General features: G+C 56.3%; 11 protein-coding genes across 11 annotated transcripts; 4 read left to right on the top strand and 7 right to left on the bottom strand.

Annotated features, from left to right (window-relative positions):
* Positions 1-297: 297 nt before the first annotated feature.
* On the top strand, positions 298-480 carry K452DRAFT_235642 (uncharacterized protein; the record flags this gene model as incomplete). Its single annotated transcript, XM_033537450.1, has 1 exon — positions 298-480. A coding segment is annotated over one exon (183 nt), but the record flags the coding sequence as incomplete, so codon positions are not given.
* Positions 481-1,784: 1,304 nt separating this feature from the next.
* K452DRAFT_99517 (uncharacterized protein) lies at positions 1,785-3,672 on the bottom strand. Its single transcript, XM_033547411.1, has 4 exons — positions 3,435-3,672; positions 3,139-3,381; positions 2,211-3,087; positions 1,785-2,165 (listed from the first exon to the last, which is right to left on the bottom strand). The coding sequence occupies exons 2-4, from the start codon at positions 3,238-3,240 to the stop codon at positions 2,146-2,148; spliced, it is 999 nt and encodes a 332-aa protein (XP_033393307.1). The 5' UTR covers positions 3,241-3,381; positions 3,435-3,672; the 3' UTR covers positions 1,785-2,145.
* Positions 3,673-5,361: 1,689 nt separating this feature from the next.
* On the bottom strand, positions 5,362-5,901 carry K452DRAFT_198146 (uncharacterized protein; the record flags this gene model as incomplete). The annotated part of the gene is made up of 1 exon (XM_033535986.1): positions 5,362-5,901. A coding segment is annotated over one exon (540 nt), but the record flags the coding sequence as incomplete, so codon positions are not given.
* A 331-nt stretch (positions 5,902-6,232) lies between these two features.
* On the bottom strand, positions 6,233-6,977 carry K452DRAFT_99495 (uncharacterized protein). Its single transcript, XM_033547410.1, has 2 exons — positions 6,474-6,977; positions 6,233-6,383 (listed from the first exon to the last, which is right to left on the bottom strand). Exons 1-2 carry the CDS (start codon positions 6,753-6,755, stop codon positions 6,324-6,326), a joined length of 342 nt encoding a protein of 113 aa, XP_033393305.1. The 5' UTR covers positions 6,756-6,977; the 3' UTR covers positions 6,233-6,323.
* K452DRAFT_312202 (uncharacterized protein) lies at positions 6,893-8,516 on the top strand (the record flags this gene model as incomplete). Its single annotated transcript, XM_033543534.1, has 3 exons — positions 6,893-6,977; positions 7,092-8,385; positions 8,438-8,516. 3 exons carry the CDS (start codon positions 6,893-6,895, stop codon positions 8,514-8,516), a joined length of 1,458 nt encoding a protein of 485 aa, XP_033393304.1.
* Positions 8,517-8,915: 399 nt separating this feature from the next.
* K452DRAFT_196737 (uncharacterized protein) lies at positions 8,916-9,231 on the bottom strand (the record flags this gene model as incomplete). Its single annotated transcript, XM_033535966.1, has 2 exons — positions 8,916-8,997; positions 9,119-9,231. Coding segments are annotated over 2 exons (195 nt in total), but the record flags the coding sequence as incomplete, so codon positions are not given.
* A 311-nt stretch (positions 9,232-9,542) lies between these two features.
* K452DRAFT_291405 (uncharacterized protein) lies at positions 9,543-11,207 on the bottom strand. Its single transcript, XM_033541171.1, has 3 exons — positions 10,131-11,207; positions 9,842-10,075; positions 9,543-9,791 (listed from the first exon to the last, which is right to left on the bottom strand). Exons 1-3 carry the CDS (start codon positions 11,089-11,091, stop codon positions 9,676-9,678), a joined length of 1,311 nt encoding a protein of 436 aa, XP_033393302.1. The 5' UTR covers positions 11,092-11,207; the 3' UTR covers positions 9,543-9,675.
* A 139-nt stretch (positions 11,208-11,346) lies between these two features.
* Positions 11,347-12,194, top strand: K452DRAFT_321641 (uncharacterized protein; the record flags this gene model as incomplete). The annotated part of the gene is made up of 3 exons (XM_033544416.1): positions 11,347-11,476; positions 11,541-11,596; positions 11,664-12,194. 3 exons carry the CDS (start codon positions 11,347-11,349, stop codon positions 11,859-11,861), a joined length of 384 nt encoding a protein of 127 aa, XP_033393301.1. The 3' UTR covers positions 11,862-12,194.
* A 178-nt stretch (positions 12,195-12,372) lies between these two features.
* On the bottom strand, positions 12,373-13,843 carry K452DRAFT_235501 (glycoside hydrolase family 76 protein; the record flags this gene model as incomplete). The annotated part of the gene is made up of 2 exons (XM_033537441.1): positions 12,373-13,258; positions 13,305-13,843. 2 exons carry the CDS (start codon positions 13,841-13,843, stop codon positions 12,373-12,375), a joined length of 1,425 nt encoding a protein of 474 aa, XP_033393300.1.
* Positions 13,844-16,859: 3,016 nt separating this feature from the next.
* K452DRAFT_99332 (uncharacterized protein) lies at positions 16,860-17,763 on the bottom strand. Its single transcript, XM_033547408.1, has 3 exons — positions 17,492-17,763; positions 16,961-17,436; positions 16,860-16,929 (listed from the first exon to the last, which is right to left on the bottom strand). Exons 1-2 carry the CDS (start codon positions 17,586-17,588, stop codon positions 17,084-17,086), a joined length of 450 nt encoding a protein of 149 aa, XP_033393299.1. The 5' UTR covers positions 17,589-17,763; the 3' UTR covers positions 16,860-16,929; positions 16,961-17,083.
* On the top strand, positions 17,489-18,605 carry K452DRAFT_99317 (uncharacterized protein). The gene is made up of 2 exons (XM_033547407.1): positions 17,489-18,153; positions 18,250-18,605. Exons 1-2 carry the CDS (start codon positions 17,817-17,819, stop codon positions 18,486-18,488), a joined length of 576 nt encoding a protein of 191 aa, XP_033393298.1. The 5' UTR covers positions 17,489-17,816; the 3' UTR covers positions 18,489-18,605.
* The last annotated feature ends 2,064 nt before the right edge of the window (positions 18,606-20,669 follow it).

Raw genomic sequence — 20,669 nt, 5'->3', positions numbered from 1 at the left:
TCATCCTCCTCTTCGTCGTCTTCCTCCGCCTCCGAGAAGAAGTCCAAGAAATCCAAGAAGTCCAAATCCACGCCTCCTCCCCAGGCCAGCAGCACGCACAGCGACTCATCCGCCACCATCGGCGCAAGCTCGCCCGCACAAAAAAGCAGCAAGCGCAAGCGCACAGACGACGAGGCCACCACGACCACCGTGACCACGACGGTAACCACGACGGACAACTCGGGCACCGACACGCCCACGTCGGCCAAGCGCGCCAAAACCAACGTCCCCTTCAGCCGCATCCCGCAGGACCAGTACGTCGACCCCCGCTTCGCCAGCAACAAGTACGTGCCGTACGACTACGCGAACCTGGCGCACCAGCGCCTGATTGTCACCAAGGGCAAGGGCTTCACCAAGGAGAAGAACAAGGGCAAGAGGGGCAGCTATCGCGGCGGCATGATTGACACGATGGGCGTCAACGGCATCAGGTTTGATGATTAGAGGAGAGGGAGAGAGGGAGTTTTTTGGGGGGCATTGAGGTTGGGATTGGTAGAGCAGAGAGCGGAGATGATGCAGGAAGCGTCGTGTCTGTCTGTCGGATTTTTTCGTCCGTCTGATATCAAAAGCAGCACCGTCGAATGTTTGGGCTTTGCCGCAGCTAGATTAGGTAGGTATTTCATAGAAAGACAGAGTTTCGCCGGCATAGAGCAGCGTCTTTCCAAGTTTACGTCTTGAGTATCTGCGTTTTTATCCGTCGTGCCAAATGATCGCAGATTCAATCTTGGGGATTGAGGTCAGTTTAGAGAAAAGATGACACAGCAGAACTCTCCCCTCCCGTTTGTCTCGTTTTATATCAAAATTATCCGTCTGGCAAATCTTTGTGAATTCTGTTTCCATGAAGAAATGAATTTACCTTAAGCATCATGCCCCAATTCAATCTCAGAAATCTCAGTCCCTTGATTCAAAGAAAGACAGCAAACTCCCGTTGACCCCGTAGCTTTCCTTGAAATACAGATAGAATCAAGTGAAGCAGCGCGACCATCGTCTAGGAAAAATACATCTTCAAATTTGACCTTCATGATTCTAGAGAAATGAAGAATTGAAAAGGCGGTGCTTTCTTTTGCCATAGGCTTTCGAAGAAAAGTGAGACTTAATAGATCTGTTTTCTCTGTTTCTTTCCCTCATTGTCTTCTAGTTTGATGGGCATTTATTATTTGCTTATCGTCTATTTCCCGTCTATAATGCATTTTTCGTCGGTTTCGATGTTGGAATGTTGGGAATGCTGGGATTTTCGTTTCTTGTAACGCTAGGGATCTCAAAAATAGGAATGTTAGACGCGGGATGTCTTTTCTAAGTCTTTTTCTTTGTGTTTTGAAAAGGCTCAATGTTTTCTCACTATCCGTTTTAAAAGTCAGAGTATCCAGTTTCCCCTCGGAGGCCTTCATTTATAGGAACTCCGTAAAGCATTTGCAGTATTCAAATTCTAGACAAGACGGAAGATGAGAGATAGACCCTAACATGTCATTTGTCATGGAAGTTTCGTGTCATTCCCCGTGTCATCATCGGAAGGGAGACGTGGAAGACACTCAAGATTGAGCAGGTATACCCGGATTTGACGCGTAGCGTCAGAAATACTCCACGTATATCTGAGACAGACGCGCGTTGGCTTATGCCAAAAAGAACACAATCTTGATACACCATCACGTCAATCCAATCCACACAACATATCGATTCAGTTGGGTATGCATCAAACGTCTCAGCCCGCGCACAAGCATTAGATAACCATCTTCCGCGCGCAAAACACCTCCATCATAGCAAAACCATAGCCATCAGGAAAAAGAAAAAAGAATCAGAAGAATCAGACTCATCAAACATACAAAAAACCGGTGGACGAAAAAACGAACAAAAAAGTCCACATGCGGAGAGACGAAATAAGACCGGGCGTCCGCTGAACAGAGTCGCTTTTGTATTCTGTCGTCGAATCGAAAATTCGCGGCCTCGAACCGATTAAAACTGCAGATACCACGGGGGGAACAAGATAAACCGCGGCGAGGGGTACTTGGGACGAAATCCGGGACTCGGAGGGTAAACAGATGGCCAAAGGTGAGCTGCATAGACACAGCAGCCAGAGAAAGTCGAGGCGATCGAATAGGCGGAATTAAGCCGTTACATGATAATGGCCGGCACTGGTCAAGTTAGCTTCGTTCGTAAGGTCAAAACATCATACGTACCATCCACATTCTGCTTGATGCTCTTGTGCGGCAGAATAGAGCCTCCATTGACATAGACCTCATCGCCAATGGCAACATCATCACCCAAAACCGTGACATTCTCCAGACGCGCCCAGCGACCAACCGAACTGTTCCAGCCGACAATGGTCGACTTGACCCAGGCGTGATCCTTGACCTTGCTACCAGACAACACGACGCAACGCTGCAGACGCACACCATCGCCAATGACGACATTCGGCCCAATCGTCACGTTTGGTCCTATGCGACAGTTTTTGCCAATCTTGGCCGTAGGGTCGATGAGAACGTTGCCGCCGTGAACAAACGGCTCCGTGGTGGGCGTAAGCTCGCTCGAGTTGCGCTTGGCCAGCGAGGACAGGTAGAGACAAGTTCCAGCAAGGAAATCCTTGGGCTGTCCAACATCCATCCAGAAACCCTCGAGATCGAAACTGTGCAGCAGACCATCCTTGCAAATGGCGGGGAACGTCTCTTGCTCAATGGACGTAGGACGCAGCTCGATGCGGTTCAACACCGAGGGATTCAGAATATAGATACCCGCGTTGATCCGATTGCCCACAAACTCCACCGGCTTCTCGACGAAGCGGTCGATGCGCGAGGCCTGGCCCGGCTTGTGTACGACGACACCGTACTTGGACGGCTCCTCGACCTTTGTGACGACAATGGTTCCCTCGTCGCCGTGAGCTTTGTGGAAGTCGGCGAGCTGCTTGAAGGGGTATTCGCAAATGACATCCGAGTTCAGGACGAAGAATGGCGAATCGTCCTTGCCGAGGATCTTCTCGGCCAGCTTGAGCGGACCGGCGGTGCCCAGGGGCTCGTTTTCGACCGAGAACTCTATCCGCACGTTGTACTTTGCTTCATACTGGCGGGGTCAGCGGGGAACATCTTGGAAACGGAGACGAAGTCGCCGTACCTCCTTCAGCGCGGCCGTCATTATCTCAGGGCGGTAATTGACGGCGAGCACAATGTCCGTGACGCCGGCGGCGGCCAAGCTCTCAACCTGATGCAGGATCATGGGCTTGTTGGCAAACTCGACCAGCGGCTTGGGCAAGGTGAGGGTCTGCGCGACTGTCAATGCTGCGTCTGAGCAGGGGGCGAGCGGGGGAGCGCACCAGAGGGCGCAGGCGGGTGCCAAAGCCTCCGACGAGAATGAGGGCTGGACATGGTCAGCGAGAGCGGGGAAGGGACGCGGACAGCGGAGCGACGCACCCTTCATGTTTGACTGGGGGACGGGCGAGGAATAGGTGCACGTTGGCAGCAGCAATTGAAAAGGTGGAGAGAGGCTGTCTTTGTACTCGTGCGCAAGGAGTTGATGTCAGCTAGAAAGGCCAGCGTGGAGTTCATGAGGCCCGGTCGGACCACGCATTCCACCTGGCCCTGAGCTCCAAGGGGCAAGCCACGGCCGAGTGTCCTAATTTCAGCCCAGCCCAGGCCCGGACGAGTCAAGCCTCGCGCGCCATTGCCCGCTCCCTCGCGTCTGCCCATCTGACCTCGTATGGGGTGAGCCCGTTACCACCCGTGGCACGCTCGTCTCGTGACGCCCGTCTGCGCAATGCTGAAACGGCAATCCCGTGGTTCGCCATGTCGGAAACACGGTACAAAATCTAAAAGATTCGACGTCTTGTAAAACGCAATGCGACGCCACTAGGGATACTATCGCGAAACTTGCTCTGAACGCAAATCTCCATCCACGGCCGAGTTCCAGTCTGATCTACGAGACGACGCTGTCTTATACCCCTCTACTCTGTCTGATCCACGAAAAAATGCCGTCTCACACCCTACCCGTCATCTCTCTCTCTCCGTTATTCATCCGTGTTTATTTACAGTAAATTCTCTCTCTCCATGTCCTGATCTACCCCTCCCCCGCACACCCGAACCCGATCGTGACGCGAAGCTTCATCCCTCTACCTAAACGCGTGACCCGGTGATGATCATCATCATCGCGGGGAAAACAACATCATCATCACCGTAGGGCAGAGGCAAGGGCGACTTGCTCGTCGTGGCAGTCTGCAAAATAGATAGCTAGGAAGGGAAGACATGGACCGGGGTCAAAGATCATACTGTGCATGGGAGGATGTCGTGTCCAGGAATTCATGCTCAATTCAAAACTCCTGTCCTTTGGCAAGTGTCTAGGGAGAGCAATATCTGAGATAAGAGATAATGTCGCAGGCAGCATGATGATGCGTCTACAGAAATCCTGGGGTTCTCTTCACAGATTCGTAAACGACGAGAGGACATGACTGGGTGGTCTTTGCGCCATAAGGCTGAGGGCGTACTATGTGCTCGAGAAAGGACGATTCAATTTAAACATTAACCATTGTCCAGCAGAGACTGAGATCAGGACGACGTCGAACGCTTTATACACACGAAAAACGATACAAGAAATACAAACCTTTGAAGACAAGTCCTCATCTTAAACTCCAAATCACAAAAATACAAAGAAAATGTCTATGCAATGTCGTACTCACTCAACAACCCCGCATCATACGGACACGCAAGCAGCATGTCCTACAACGCCTCCAGCCATGGCGTACCTGCAGGGATTACTGGCGTGAGGCTTGCAGGTCATGCATGCAGTCAGCGTGAAGAAACGGGCGGCGACAGGTTTGCGCCACCACGAGCTACGTACGACGAATCAGCGCAAGTGGCGGGGGATGACATGTGCGGACGGTGTTGAGTAGCTTTAATACGAGGCGTGGTTCTGAGATCTCGTGTTGGCGGTCAGAATTAAAATGAATCCCTGCGTAGAGTCGAATGGATTCCGTAAAAGTACTCGTGATTTCGTATATGGGTTTCTGTAAAGACATTCACCTGCCCAGCTGAATCGACGTTGTTCATGATATCCTTGCAAGGTAGTGCAAAGCATGCTCAAGCACGAGTCGCCCGGTGGACAGAGACCTGGGGTCGGATCCTTCGTCGATGCCTCCGGACCCTTTGCGGCGTCCTTCCCCAAATTCTTCACGTCCATGCTCCAACTGTGTCCATGCTCTAAACTCTTTACGTCCATGACCTTTGTCCATGCTCCCTAGGCTACGTGCTCTGGCGCTTAGTTCTTCCAACTCGTCCATACTCAATCAATCTTTTGCCATGCCTCCATTCTTCCAGTCAACCTTCATCTCACCCCGGTCTTCACACCAAACTCAAAATCCCTCTCAAACCCCCAATTCCCCCCCTCATACCTCCACAACGTACACCCCCTCGCCTCCCCCTCGGCCCCCTCAAAGCCCTCCACCTCCTCAAACGTCTCCCACACTTTCCGCTCTTCCGTGACCTTGTTCTGCACCGTCCAGTGCAGATGCCACTTCTGCCGGTCCTGTTCGCTCAAAAACCCCTTCCACGCGCTCTGCAACTCGTAATGGACCTTCTTGGCCTCCGCCGCCCCCTCGGCAACCCCGATGCCCACGCCCCTCCGTAGCCGGAACGGCGCCCCCGTCCGCATCGTAAACGGCTGCGTCGCCGCACAGAGTTCCTCGATCTTGGCAGTGATGCTAGGCAGCTCGCTCGCCGGCAGCGCGTGAAACATGGTTAGGTGGGCGGGGGTGAAGTTGAGACGAGCGGGAAAGTATTTCTTGCGGAGGGCGTCGAGGGGCTCGCTGAGGGAGGGGCTCGTGCTCAGGGTTAAGACGTAGACTTGGGTGTCGGCTGTCCGTGGAATGTGTGCTGCTTTTCGCGAGCGTGCCGGGTGTGCACTTCGCAGGTGTGCTGCATTCGGAGGGGGTGCTGGCCGGGGCTCGTGCTTATCCTGGTGGGCTTGTTTATCCTGGACTCGTTTATCCACTCGTCTATCCTGGTCTTTATCTTGGCTTTTGTCTTGGCTTTTATCCTGGCTATCCTGGACGATTGATCTCGCTTGTTTCCCCGAGAGGACATGCGCATACGTTTGTGCCATGACCGGGCGACGGATAGATTGGAGCATTGTCGCGGTCTCAGGATGCCGCCAGTGCGATACTTGTATCTAGTCGTCAACCGGCCCGAGTCGAGTCAATGACGCCTTCATGTCAAGGCCTGTCGTCGTTATAAGGTAGATCTGAGATAGACGACTGTGGAGAGGGTGATCTCCCGCGGGCGTGGCGGAAGCATGTGAGTTGTCCAGACGGGCTAGGATTTTCGCAAAAGTGGTGTGAGAAGCGGTAGACCCCGCAAGCTTCCCCGCGTCAGCTTTGGAGAGAGTCAGAGAGAAAGTGTGTGCGCACACGCGATGAACTCGGCTGACAAAGACAGAAGGGCAATAATCGCACGTCCACTCACCAAAATAGAACAACGAAATAACCTTACACCCTCACCCTCACGAGTTTCGCCCGAGGAGACCAAAGACGTCAGCATCAAGACGGCCAGGGCAACCCATTTGCCCATCGCCATCACCAATGATGCCCTCCACTGACACACACCGAGTCGCAGCGAGATGAAACACCTCCTGAGTCGGGCGCTGGGACCGCGCCGGGGAACACGAATCATCCTCGAGCTCCATGCCTTGTCCTGCACCCCTCCGTCATGAAAGGCACGAAATGCCGCCTCCTGACGGCCAAGCATCGTCAAGCTTTGCCTACCCCCGATCCGAGCCGTGTCTGGCGTGTGCTTCCCGTCCAGCCCATATAACCGCCCAGCCCTCCCGCAACCGTGACGCTGTAGTCTTTTTCTCTCTCTAAATCGCCGAACCAATTGCCGTCATGTCTTCCTTTACGCCTACCAGACCGCGCGCCCCCACCGGCTTCGGCCACTCGCGCAAGTTCTCCATGGCCAAGGAGCAAAGCGGTACGTAACGAATCCTGGCAATTCGTCAATTCCCGTCATAGTCTGTTCCATGTCTTCTCAAGACTTCTGTCATTCCTCTCGTCACTCCCCTCATCATGTCTGACCATACCAAAGAATCCACCTCCCAGGTCCATCGCCAATTCCGCAAGGCGCACGAAGGCCACAAGGTCCACTCCGGCCTCGACGCCACGCGCGCATCCACCGGCGTCGTCTGGACGTCTGAGCGCGCGTACGAGCATGGCTACCTTGAGGACCCCGCGTCATGGGCCAACCTGGGCCAGGGCGCGCCCGAGGTCGACGACGAAATCGAGGGCTCGTTTGTGCGGCCGCACAAGATCGACATCTCGATGAGCGGGCGCGAGTACGGCCCCACGGCGGGCATCCGGCCGCTGCGCGAGGCTGTCGCCAACCTTTACAACGAGCACCACCGGCAGGGCAAGCCTAGCAAGTACACGTGGGAGAACGTGTGTATCGTCCCCGGTGGTCGCGCGGGTCTGATCCGTATCGCCGCCGTGCTGGGCAACAGCTACCTCTCCTTCTTCATTCCCGACTACACGGCGTACAACGAAATGCTGTCGCTGTTCAAGAACTTTGCGTCGATTCCCATCCCGCTCAGCCAGGACGACAACTACCACATCCATCCCGACAAGATCGCCGAGGAAATTGCGCGTGGTACGTCGGTCATCCTGACGTCGAACCCGCGCAACCCCACGGGCCAGGTCATCACGAACCCGGAGCTGGCGCAGATCCAGGACATCTGCCGCGACCGGTGCACGCTGATCATGGACGAGTTCTACTGCGGGTACAACTACACGTCCAACTGCGACGGGACGGTGGTGTCGTCGGCCGAGAACGTCAAGGACGTCGACGAGGACGACGTGCTCATTATCGACGGGCTGACCAAGCGCTTCCGCCTTCCCGGCTGGCGCGTGGCGTGGATCGTCGGCCCCAAGGAGTTCATCAAGGCCATTGGCTCCTGCGGCTCGTACCTCGACGGCGGCACCAACGTGCCCTTCCAGGAGGCCGCCGTGCACATGCTCGACCCGGGCAAGGTGCGCTACGAGATGCAGGCGCTGCAGACGCACTTCCAGATGAAGCGCGACTACGTCATCGGGCGCCTGCGCGACATGGGCTTCGGCATCACTAACGAGAGCGTGCCCAACTCGACCTTTTACCTCTGGCTCGACCTCAGCATGCTGCCCGACGGCATCAACGACGGGCTGAACTTCTTCCACGCCTGCCTGCAGGAGAAGGTCATTGTCGTGCCGGGCATCTTCTTCGATCTGAACCCCAGCAAGCGTCGTGACCTCTTCGACTCGCCGTGCCACCACTTTGTGCGTCTGTCGTACGGCCCGCGCATGGAGACGCTCAAGGTCGGCATGGACTCGATCGAGCGCATCGTCAAGAAGTGAGTTTGTCTTTCCATCCAAAATCGTGCATTTGCTGACTGACTCGCACAGGTACAAGGGCCAACGGGTCGTGCCGCAGGCGGCGGATGCCAAGGCGGCGCTCGAGGGCAACGGCCAGATGAGGGCGTAGAGCAAGCGGATAGATAGAAGATTATACCATAACCGCACAGACAGAAATCAAAATAGAGACTTGCATTTTAGAGACCAAAATAGACTTGCACTCATACGAAACCCCGTGCTCTTTTCAGGACGTATGCCTTACAGAGCCTCACCTCGCCGGCGCGCAGGCTTGCTTGCTCGCCTCCGATCGTATGTAGTGTAGAAAGCAGACCCCCCGCCCAACGCCTCCGCTGTGAAAAAGCATGCATGCATTATCGAACCCGCCCGTGGCCGCTGCTCGCCAGGGAACGCCATAGCAAGCTCCGCGTCTATTGGCCCAGGAAAAGCGAGCCCTGCACACAGACACACACACGAATACGTCAGCCACGCCGTCCGTCTGCGAGGTAGGAAGGAAGGGAGCAAAACTCACCGCCATCAGGACGCAGCACAAGCTCACGTACGGGCTCAGCCTCTCGCCTACGCGCGCAAACTTCCAGAATATGCCCAGGACGCTGTATGCGGCGACGGTGTTAGTGCTGCTCTCTTGCCGTGTGCGGTGTGCGCCCCCGGCGTAGGCTGCGCCCGACGCAGGGACGTGGATTGGGGGGAGGGGGAGGAAGGCAAGCGCCTCACCTGTCCTTGTTCCGGTCCAGGATGCTCGGCCACACGGAGTGTATGTACGTGCTGGTGCAGATGAGGAGCAGGATGACGAGGAGGAGGGACTGGAAGTTGAAGAGGGCGGTCTGTGGGGAGTGTTAGCTTTATGCCCGTCGCTGGAGGATGGGAGAGGAAGGGGGGGGGGGGGGGGGGGGGGGGGGGGGGGGGGGGGGGGGGGGACTGACCATTTTGGGGAGCTGTGTTGGGGAGATGCTGGGGTGGGAGGGTGCGGAGCGTCGTGGTGAGGTAAAGGTGTCTGCCCCGGTCGGGCGGCGTTTGCGTGATGGACGGCCCGGGCGGAGGTCGGGGTCGGGGGTCGGGGACGGCGGTGCCGACATCACGGGTGGACTCCGTTTGGGGGGTATTTATATTCATCACCCAAGCATTACTCCTTTTTAAAGTTTGTCTTCCCCTTCACTGTCTCCCTAGATATTTACACTTCAAATCACAAAATCAGTCTCTCAATTTCAGAAACATAAAAAAAGTAAACAAAATCAATTCATTCCAACTCATAAAATCATAAATCTATCATCTCACGCACCCCTCCCCCTCAAACCCGCAACCAGCGCGCTCCCATAATCCCCCCTATTCGGGAACCTATTCGTCGTATGGATATGGCACCTTGCCGGCGTCGTATTCGTGAGAAAGACTAAAAAACATCAGCAACAACTCCCAAAAACCATCAGACAACAAACTTACTCCCGCAATGAAAGTCCAGCTCGCAAAACGCCACGGGCGAGTGAATGCGCACATAAAACGCATCGTCGTCGCCGTGCGGCCCAATCCACGCAAAATACGTCTCGGGCAGATGGGCGCGGAAGCGGGCGAGGACGCGCTCGAGCACGGGGGCCGGGTAGTAGGCGTTGAAGGCGCGGTAGAGGGCGACGAGGCGGTCCTGTTGCTCTGGTGGAAAAGCCGTTACGGGGCAGCCCTCTGCTGAGGTCAGTGTTCCTTCGCTTATACGATACCATTTGTGATCAATGCTTACCGTACGGCACGACGCGGTTGTCCTGGCGCGCGCCGCCCAGGTGCCGCTCGTCAAACGGGTTCCACCGATCTGGGGGTAGATCTGGGGGCGCCATGCCCGTGGCCAGAGTGGCGCGCTGCTGTAGCTCCGGACTCAGACTCTGCATAAGCTTGAGACTGTCCAGCTCCTCTTCCCTAAACAGACGCAAGCCCGCATGTGGCCCCTCGTCAATGCGGTCAGGCTCCGCGCCCATAAACGAGGGCCCGATAACCATGCGGCGCCCGGCAAAGACGACGACGAGGCATAGATGGTGCCCGAAGAAGGAGAAGCCCCAAGGCGCATTGGGCGCTGTATTTGGCGTCCCAAATAGTCGCAGGTTGTACGAGTGCTCGTTCAGGACACGGGGCCCGTTGACCAGCTCGCCCAGGAACCCATTGGTCAAGCAGCAGCCGCGGGCTTTGGCGTAGCCCTCCGGCGAAAGCGAGGCCTTCAGCAAGCCGAGCGCCGCGTCTCGGACATCCTCACTGCACTCGTCTAGACGCAGGCCGCCCGGGTTGACATAAAGCTCGGGGTTCGACCACAGGCGAATCTCGTCTTGCTCGACGTCCGGGAAAAGCGTCTCCTTGCGCTGCTGGTCCGACAACAAGCCCAGCAGGGCATCGGCCGCCGCCGCAGCCGCTTCGACGGGCGCACCCTCGTCCTCCTCGTACTGGTACAGGCCGTCTTGGACGCGGCCGTCGGCCGTAAAGCCGCGGAATGGGCGCTCAAGGTTCTTTGCGTCGAGGCGGTCAATCAGCCAGGCGGGGGCTTCGATGCGCCGGCGGGAGTCGCACCAGCTGCACGCGGTGCTGGATTCTATGCCTGCGATGCGGGGGTGGCCGGGTGGAGGGATGAGCTCTCGAAAGGGGACGGCGGCGTCGGTGCGCGGTTTTGTGGGATCGGTGGTTTGGACGTAGCCGGAGGTTGTGGGGATGTTTGCCATGGTGTTTATGGTCAGTTTGTACTCAACCCATGGCCGTATTTGTACACGCTCTCGGAGTTAGCCGCCAGCATCTCGGCATCCGAGCGCGGGACACGCAGTGGGCATTGTGATGGCTGCCACGGAAGCGATGCCACTCCACGGAGGTGACGATGCGGGGCAGCCGAGGCGGGGCAACGAAGCCATCGGCGCGCGAGCCGGCAGTCATACATAAAGACAATCCCAGTTGTACATTGTTGTAAGTGTGATCGTCCAGCCATGGCACCCCAAGGCCCCTACAAGCTCGTCACCGTCAACAACGCCCCCGAGCGCGCCCAGCGCCTCATCGGCCGCGTCGTCGCCGACGTCAAGGACAAATACACCATCATCCACGCCGCCAACTGCGAGGGTTCGCTCTCCCCCGCTCCACCCCGCTCCGCCCCGCCGCACCACACTTACTAACCACTCCCTAGACATCTCCCCCGAAGCCGTCAGCGCCATCGTGAAGGATGTCCAGCCTGATCTTCTCGTAAGCCAAATTTTACCTTTTCCCCAGCATGAAACTCTAACAAAACAATCTAACCTCCCCCTCCCAGTTCACTGCCTCAATGTGGACGCCCGAGCAAAGCGATGCCGCTCATGCGGCCGCCCGCTCTGCCGCCCCAGGGATCCGCACCTTTGCGCTGCCGCAAGGTCTGCAAGTCGAGCGGGGCCCCGACGCCGTAGTCGACTTCATCAAGGAGCATTTGCCAGGGCTATTGGAGGGAGCGGAGGCGGACGGCCCCCGGGGCTAAGGCTGACTGTACTGAGTCCCGTGTACGCGTGTCAGGCTGGACAAGTTGACTGGATCGACACAGACGGCGACGATGAGACAGATTAACAATGGATTGACAATGGGCGGGGCTGGAGTGGACCCCGAGGACCCCGACCCCGACCCCGACCCCGACCCTCCCCGGCTTAGCATCGCAATTATACCTCTGTATGGATACGACGCAATGTCGTAACTGGCAAATGATACAGTGGTGATTCGCAGCTCCCCTGCCGCCCCTGAATTGATCCACGCAAAGGGGCCAGGTTGATCGCCGACGCTCGATTAGGGTGAACAAGACTCTAGATTCCCACAACTCCACAAACCACCGCGGTAGATGCCTAACGCAGCAAAAAAGATATAGTCCTGGTATCCAGACAATGTAACAACGGACATAAACGTAAACGCAAAGAAAAGGAAAGGAAATATAACGTGTGAAATGTGGTTGAAATGTGATAAAATGCGAAAATGTGGACAAGTGGATGAGCGCGAATGGACTAAAAATCTCCCATCATCATCCAGTACGCACCACCTATCGTGCTGAGAATCAGAAAAATGGTCAAGATGGATGCCCCCGCCTTGTCGCCACCCGTAATGGGCGTGCTGATATCGTACGTTCCGTCCGAGTTACTGGAAGAACTGCCAGTACCAGCATTCGGATCGGCCTTGGAGGTACCACCCGTCGCAAAGGTGACGGGAGGATCAAGGTTCCCCAAATCCAACATGACCGAACCAATGACTTGAAGTGCGGACATTTGTTCGCCGATACCCATGGTGCCGTCCCAGGTGGTGCTGTTCCACTGCCGACCGCACGTCTTGTCCGCGATATGGCCACTGCCGGAGCACTGGCCTGCGGCCCCCTTGGCCGACGCGCGGAGGCGCTTCATAATATCTTCGTAGGAGCTAGGCACAACCTGGGCGGTCAATGCTAGCCAGCGCGATAGGTAGGCCTTGAAAGACGACTGATCAAGATCGCACAGCGAAGAAGGTTCGCACGTCGTCTCGACCATAATGTTGGGACCCATCTGGTCGGGGAAGAACCTGGACCAAACCGACTCCAGCAAGCCCTCGGTACGCTTCTTCCACTTGTCGCTCTCCGTCACGTTGTACATAAAGGCCGACCCGACGAGGAGGGTGCCGTAGTTGTAGGTCCACTGGGTTTGATCGGCCTGACTGCAGTTGCTCAGCGTCGACGTACCGTCGTTGACGATCCACTTGTCGACGTCCAGCAAAACCGTTCCCTCGGCCCAGTCCCAGATCTTGTTGGCCCACGTCTGGTAGGTTTCGTTGCCCGTGTAGCGCGCGAGACGGGCCGAGAGTTGGAAGAGACCGCCGTTGGAAATGATGTTCTTGTAGTTCCATCCACCGTTAAAGGAGTAAATCCTGCGCGCGTTAGCATTCGTCTTACGAGATGTTACAACACACATACTGCCAGCGGACACCTCCTTGACAAGAGGCAGTGTCCCAACGGCCGGCCATCTCGTTGAAGACGGCCTGGGCTTGCGCGACCCAGGACGCATGAGAGTTGTCGGGATCGGAGAACTTGAGCTCGGCGGCGGTCATGGCAGCAAGGCCCCAGAAGAGCTGATCGTCGTTTCCTTCGGATTTGGTCTGGTTGGCGGGCATGTAGTCGTTTTCCTCGCCGACCTGGTGCAGGAGGGCCTGCTTGGTGACGGCGACGTACGTCTCGTCCTTTGTGTAGTACCAGTAATCGACCATGGACATGAACATGGCGCCGGCCTCCCACCAGTAGTAAGGATCGGGCAAGTTGCCGGGCACGTCGCCCGTGTTGTTTCCGGTGTAGTACTTCATCATGTCAAAGGCAACCGAGGCGGCGGCGTCCCTGACGGACTGGGCGTCCTGGATGTCAATCTCGACGGCATCGGCGACGTAGGCATGCTGGAAAAGGGTCAAAACGAGCGACGACAGTATCCCCAGGATACCGATGGGCCGGAGGGAGAAGTTCATGATTGAAAGAGTGACATGGAGCAGTGAACTGGGGACGGGGAGCGGACATCATGAAGGGCCCTCACGGGCGGGCACAGCCTCGTCAGGGAGGCCTGCCGATACGTAAGGTATCGCTCCGAAATTGACGCGTAACAGACCGCTTGGGCGCGCGGGCGAATTGTGGGTCAAGGCGCTCAGGAGATGGAGGGCCCAGCATGATCGACAACGGCTCTTGACACGGCCGCTGCGACGCCCTGCAGGATTGCCAACGGCGCGCTCCCATTTCTTGCGCTGCTGCGTCTTGTCTTACCCAAGCTCATCGTCCAAGGCCGCTGCCACGGCTGGGCCGCGTCGTTGTTGACAGCCCTGCTCGGCCCGCCGCCGGTTTTTCTTTTTGGGCGTCGGCGAAAGGGGCCTCGGGGGCGACTGGGCGGATCGCAATCTGCGCCTCAACACCACGCCAAGCATCACCATCTCTGCTTCCATTCGTCGGGACCATCCAATTCTGCCTTGACGCAAATAAACAGCTAGCTGCAAATTGCCCGCAATCCCGCTTCCGCCCGTTTTTTTCGTACTCGCGTCGACCCGATCACGACACTGGCTCTTGCCGATCCCAACCCCGCGTCTCCACGTCGAGAAAAAGACGGCAGGGCTGACGTTTGCACACTTACGCGTTATATCAGGGTTCATCCGCCTGACAAATCCTGTGACGGGAAATTGTCACGATTTGACCGTGTGCCCTGCCAGACTCCAACTGTATGAACGGAATCCGTGGATTTAACCACAGCGTGTCGTCTTCGTTGAGCGACCGGGTTTCCAGTCCATCCAGCCACCTGGTTCGCTCGGCGGTAAGCTTGCCTAATCTATATCCGTTCCTCGTGACTTGATGAGATAGACGCATCCTGCGCGACTTTTGCCGTATTCGTCGACGACAACCACGCCACGTTTCTGCTAAACTCCTGCCATATCAAGCATGCCGTTCATGATGACTGCAGTTCGTGACATTTGCTGTGGCTGGGAGACTTGTGTCTGTCTATGTTTCTCCGACAATCAGGCTTTCGTGGTCGTGACACAATACATCTCCGCACGTCGGGTTGCATATGCGTGTGTGCGAGTAAAGTCTCAGATTTCCATCTGATAGATGAGCAATTCGCTCTTTACCACACCATCCAAGCATCCGTCTCAACGATGCTCCCAGTGTCGATCTCACAGGGAATCCAAAAGCAGCGTCTTGTCCCTGCGATATCCCAGCACCCCCTCTTTCCCCTCAGATAGAAGGCCGAGGGAGTGTATCCTATGCCAGTCGACTGTCCATCTCAACTCACACACACTTCCCATCTTCTCAGTTGTCAGCGAGTCGAAGAGCGCAACACGGCATTGTGAACGCGTACGCCAGTCGACAGTATACATTCGATGCAAGCATCGCTCTGCCTTCAGTCAACGTCATCTCCGCACCATAGCCATAGCCGTCCAGACCAGCTGTCCCTTTTGTCCGTCTCAACACTGTGCACGCCAGCAGCTGCTCTTCTCCATGGTCCATCGTCGTTGAGTAGCGTGCGACACGCCAGCGGTGTTTGTGTCCAAGGGGTTCCAGGCCCCAAACATGCGGGAGACAGCCAGGCCACACTGGTAAGACAGCCGCGTGGTGCGCCTGACCGTGATATGGCGAGGAACACCAACGACAGATGACTGTACGGAACGAAAGAAGATAGGGAACTCGGGCTGCGGCCTCGGTGTTCTGACTTGCACGCCCACAACTGCGGGGATTCGTCTACTCTTAACCGGATGACGGCGTCTTCCTCCTGCATTTGTGTCGAGGCCTGTGTGCTCAAGGCCGTAGGGACACTTCCTGCTCCCATGGAACCGATCCCACGGCACTAGTCCTACTCGCTGACGTGAGTGACGGAATTGAATGTTGCTCCGCCAGTCCGGAAGCCAGGTCGTCAGGTCGTTCAACCAAGACTCCATAGCAGGCAATCCGGCAGCTTCTCGCCGCCTTACCTGCCGCCAGCCACTCCTCCATTTCCCTAGTATGCCCCCATTCCCCGCCTAATCCCAGCTCTTGCGTTTTTGTCCAAGTAACTTCACAGCTCGACAGACCAGTCCTGCCAAAAGAATATATACGACCTACCTCAGTTTCTCCAGCTGCAAGCACTCACCACATACCTCCCATAGCAGCCGTTGTAACATTGTCTGTCCATGCCCCGGCCCACGTCTGCTTCGACCTAAAGACAGCTCCGCGGCCCCAGTCCTTGATAACCGGAAAGCCCGGATGTCTCGAATCTAGCAATCAACATTGCCTTGGCGCAAGTGGAGTGGAGCGGGCGACATTATGTGCGTCGTGGACGGGCGAGCGGAGGGGTTGCCGTGATGTGTGGCATAGGCCGGAAGTCGTGAGACAGCGAGACGTTGGAGGGTGTAGACACCGTCAATGGAGGAAGAGTTGGATAAGTTTGACAGACGCGCTGAAGCTGCTGAGTATTAGCATTGTTGTCGATGATGTTGATAATGGTGGTGATGGTGGGGGACGCCGACCGCGACGAGCGACACCATGGCCAGCGTGCCAACTCCATGACCAGCTCCATGGCCAGCCATGCCAGCTCCGCACCACGAACTCCAGCAGATAATCCAAACCAAAACTCGCATGTATGGGAGGTCAATGGCAACGTATCGACGAATCCGTTACCCGTCAACCGTCATCGTCATCCTTCATCCGCTCCTGAAGCTTCGATGCCAATCCAATTGATCGGTTATCCCCGGCAATACCATCAAGACTCAATGCCTACTCAGCAATCACCTCGGCCATTGATTCAATCATGTCATGTCACGCCAGTTACCGAATAAGAAGACTCGGGCATTGCGGAGAAGCTTGTGCGGGGAACGGGGAAAGCTTAGGAGCTATGGCGATTCTGAACCGGGCAAAAGGGTCATCGGTAGAGGTATTGAGAAGAGATTGCCGTCAGTCGTTGGATGCAGTCGTCAATCGGATGCATTGTCGTAGAGGTCGGCAGTGCATCGACGCATTGATATACAGGCTATGAAAATACAGTGCGGTTACAAAGGAGAAAAGAGCTTCCTTCTATAATACCACGAAGATTTCGCTGGCTCTATGCGGTATTTTTTTGGTACAGAATACACCTCCTGCCCTCGAACCACTGTATGGAGACCTCCACGAATCGACCCATCCCCTGTTCCAACATCGGGCGACGGCAGGAAGGCCAGCGACCAACACTAGCCAGCACCTAGCGAGAATCCCATTGTTTAGACGAACTTGGCCATCATGGCAACCATCAGGTCGAAAAGACCAATGGCCTCGACGAAGGCGAAACCCAGAATGGCGTAGGAGAAGAGCTGGCCACGCATGCTGGGGTTGCGGCCGACGGCAAGGATGAGAGCACCGAAGACCATACCGATACCGATACCGGCACCACCGAGACCGATGGCGGCGTTACCCATGCCGAGGTTCTGGGAGACCTGGACGAGGGCGTTGGCCATCTCGGAGCTGTAGGGACGGGCAGACTGGCGGTTGAACTGAGCGGCCTTGAGGATCTGGGAAGGCTGCTGGCGCTTGACGGCCTGGAAGGGAGTGGCACGCTTGACAGCGGGGCTGGCAACTGTTGATGAAAGTCAGACAACAAAGTTTTCAATGGGCGGAGCTTTGATGTTTACCGGTGAAGGCGCGCTGCTGGACCAGGTTGCGGCCGAAGACGGGGCGGGCGGCCTTGGTGAGGTTGGCCATCTTGGGGGTGATGCGAGCAGCAGCCATTGTGATGGAAGTTGATGGAATTGAGGCTTGGGGGGATGAAAGAAGCCTGGTGTTGGACGAAATGGACGTAGGGTCTGGGTAGAAGGAGAGGAGTGGAAAGCTCAGCAGGAATTGAGAAAAAAGGCGGCCGGTGCAGAGTGGTCCGTGTGCGCCGGCCGGGCAGCAGCACGAAGGGCGATCTGCAAACAGCGCGGCCAAATTATCTCACCGCCCCGATCCGGCATAGCCATGGAATTTTGTGCCCGTCCATTCCACCCTCTGCCAGCTATCATATATCTTGCTCTCTGCCTCACCCTCTTTTCCCGCGGGCCTCTGTCTCCCTCTGCCCGTCCTGCTGCCGGTGGGGGCCGTCATCGCTGCGTCGGTTCCTGTGTGCGAGCTCCATCCGCGCCTTGCCGCAACCGATCTAGCGTCCACCGTCCGGCTGGCCGCGGCAGCCCTATGCCAGCATCGGTTTCCAGCCTACGAGCCAGTCTTTTCATGACGCTGGTGCACCGCGCCGTCCGCCATCTCGCAGCTCTTGACCTTTGCATCTTCGTTGAGATGCCTAGGTACAATTGCCTTGGTAAGCTGGAACAGGACGCCTGCACACTCCGATTTTCGCCGAGCGCATGGTCGTTCCAGCGTCCGTGTGAAAAGCCACCGAGCTGAAAGCTGTCAGTGCGGGTCCTCGCCGACGAATCAAACGCGATAAACTTGCTGGAGTCTTTGCGTAATCCGAGCCGGCGCTGCATCGGGCTTGAGGCTGATGAGAGACGGCTTCTCGTTCACCGACTACCCGAGGGCCAACCACGACAACTGCATCACTCGCAGCATCGCGGCTTTGCCCTTGCTCCTCTTCCTCTCCTCGCTCTTGTCGCGGGACGCCAAGTCGTGGCTCAGGGAGCTGCCGTGTGTTGAGACGACGTCCATCTGTGGGCTGAATCGGACCGTCCCAAGTCCGCTGCATGCAAGCGACAGCCGCCATGCCGTAAGCGGTTCAGCCGCGCACTATCCCTGCTGCACAAGCATTCTTCACAACTTGGGATAACCTGCTGCATAACTCCGTCCGTTCCAATTCCTTTGCGGAGACAGACTACATCTCCCCAGATCTTCCAGAATTCCTCGTGGCGATTTGCGAGCCCACGTTCCCCATGGCCCATAGCACCTGCATCTCGCTCCCGTCTCGCCCTGCTCCTCTCGACTATTCGTATCGTCACGCGGCCAAGAGCTCAACGCGATACATCTCATTTCTTCTGTACCACGCCACTATCAAATATCGCAACCGGGGTCTGAGGTTGTCTAGGATCACCGCGCTTACGCCATATCACTCAGCAACATTCCTCGTCAGCCCCCACGTGGGCAGGGCAAATTTTGATGGAGGAATTTCTCCGTCGAATTTGTTTGCAAAACGCGTAGAAGACTGCTCTGCCACGCTCGCAGGCAGTAATGCAACGAAGCATTTACCTCAGCGGCCTGGCAGTTTTATCTCTAGGATGATCGTTTGCAATCTGCAGCCGTTCGACGTCATTCCCGACTGAGCAACGCAAACGCCTCCAGAAAAGATTCAGCGTTGTGATAAGCTGTTGAACGTAGAACATTAGGCGATCAATCGGGTCTTTCACTCAGCTAACCTTGGACTCGCGAAGCTTGGATAGTGGATATCCGACGCGCTCCGCTTGGCCCCCAAAATCTGAATATCTGGGGTTGGCGTCCATTGACGTCTCCAAACCATGAACTAACAAACACTGATTAGGACCAGCCATTTCAGAGACAACACAATCGCACATTTGCTATTTGGAGCGCTGACGTTGGCAGGAGCATCGGACATCACCACGCCTGGACGAGCTGATAGATTGAGGTCACCATAAGCAACAGGCCCTCCATTCACCGCAAGCCCGACATCCCCCGACTCGTCACACCTCTGCGACATCATCCGCGCGTAAATCGCCGCCTTTCGAATCGCCAGCCGTATATTGGACAAATCGCATGCGCGCATTAGAAGGAAGGCGATAAGGCATCAGAGCTCCAAGAGCTCATGCGCAGATGCTATGGAGGAGCCCGAAGCCATGCTTCGCGCACAGCTTTCAGAGCTCACAAACACCATCGCCCTATCCTTTCCATCTTATCCGCTCGACCAAACACGCCTCAAACCCCAACGCCAGGCCGACCCCGTCACCCCAACAAACGAGATTTTTTTTCTCGCCGCCCTGTAAGCCCTGCATGGGATGCGCGCAGGCGTGCATACAAGTGCAGGGATGCTCGCCCCGGCCCTGGCGCCGCGGCGCGGCGCGGTGCGACGCGGCTCCGACACAGCTGCAAGGTACGCGCGGTGCGCCTGTCCTGTGTCTCGGCGCGCCAGGGAACGGGCAGGGAGCGCGGTACAAACCCTGCGGTGCGGCTGAAGAGGCGAAACTGAGGCTGACGTGCTTGCGTGCGAGGTTGTAGGCATACGTAAGTATAGATATAATTAGGGAAATAGCCCGTGGGGGTGTCTTAGTATTGTAGACGGATCGTCGTACAAAAGCTCGCGAATGAATGCTGCTCGCCGCTCGCAATGTCCGCTTTGCCTCGCTTCGCCTGCTTCTCTCACATACGTGAAAATACATAAATAGAAAAAAGCTCCCTCCCGTCCCCCATAAGATCGCCCCGCCTCCCCTGCACGTCTCAAACACAGCCGCCCTCAGGCGTCATCCAAGCTTTATCAAGCAGGGCGATCATGACGATCACTTGCTTGCGTGCGACGTCTTTGCTATGCAATGTCTGCAGAACGAGCTTGTTCTTCCCTCTGGCGTCTCGGTTTGGGTTTGTCGAGAATATGGATAGATCGAGAAGACAAGGCAGCGGAATGGAAAGATGAGAGGAGATGCTGTCAGTGTTCTACTTTATGTCAGTGAGTCGTTTTCAGATTAATTTTATTTCCCAACTCAATATTTTCAGCTTCACATTTCTCCAGGTTCAAAATACAGTGATAAAAGCATATGCAAATACTTAAAAATATATTTAATCAACGTAACCATCGTAGCCACAGGCTGTATACCCCTAGGGCGCAAGCACAGCTTGTCTCATCCCTCCCCTCCTCTTTCGTATCTATTTTGTTCG

The sequence above is a fragment of the Aplosporella prunicola genome (genome assembly GCF_010093885.1).
Source record: "Aplosporella prunicola CBS 121167 unplaced genomic scaffold K452scaffold_28, whole genome shotgun sequence".
Taxonomy (NCBI): domain Eukaryota; kingdom Fungi; phylum Ascomycota; class Dothideomycetes; order Botryosphaeriales; family Aplosporellaceae; genus Aplosporella; species Aplosporella prunicola.
The sequence above is the reverse complement of the archived record's forward strand: the minus strand, read 5'-3'. Positions and strand labels throughout refer to the sequence as shown.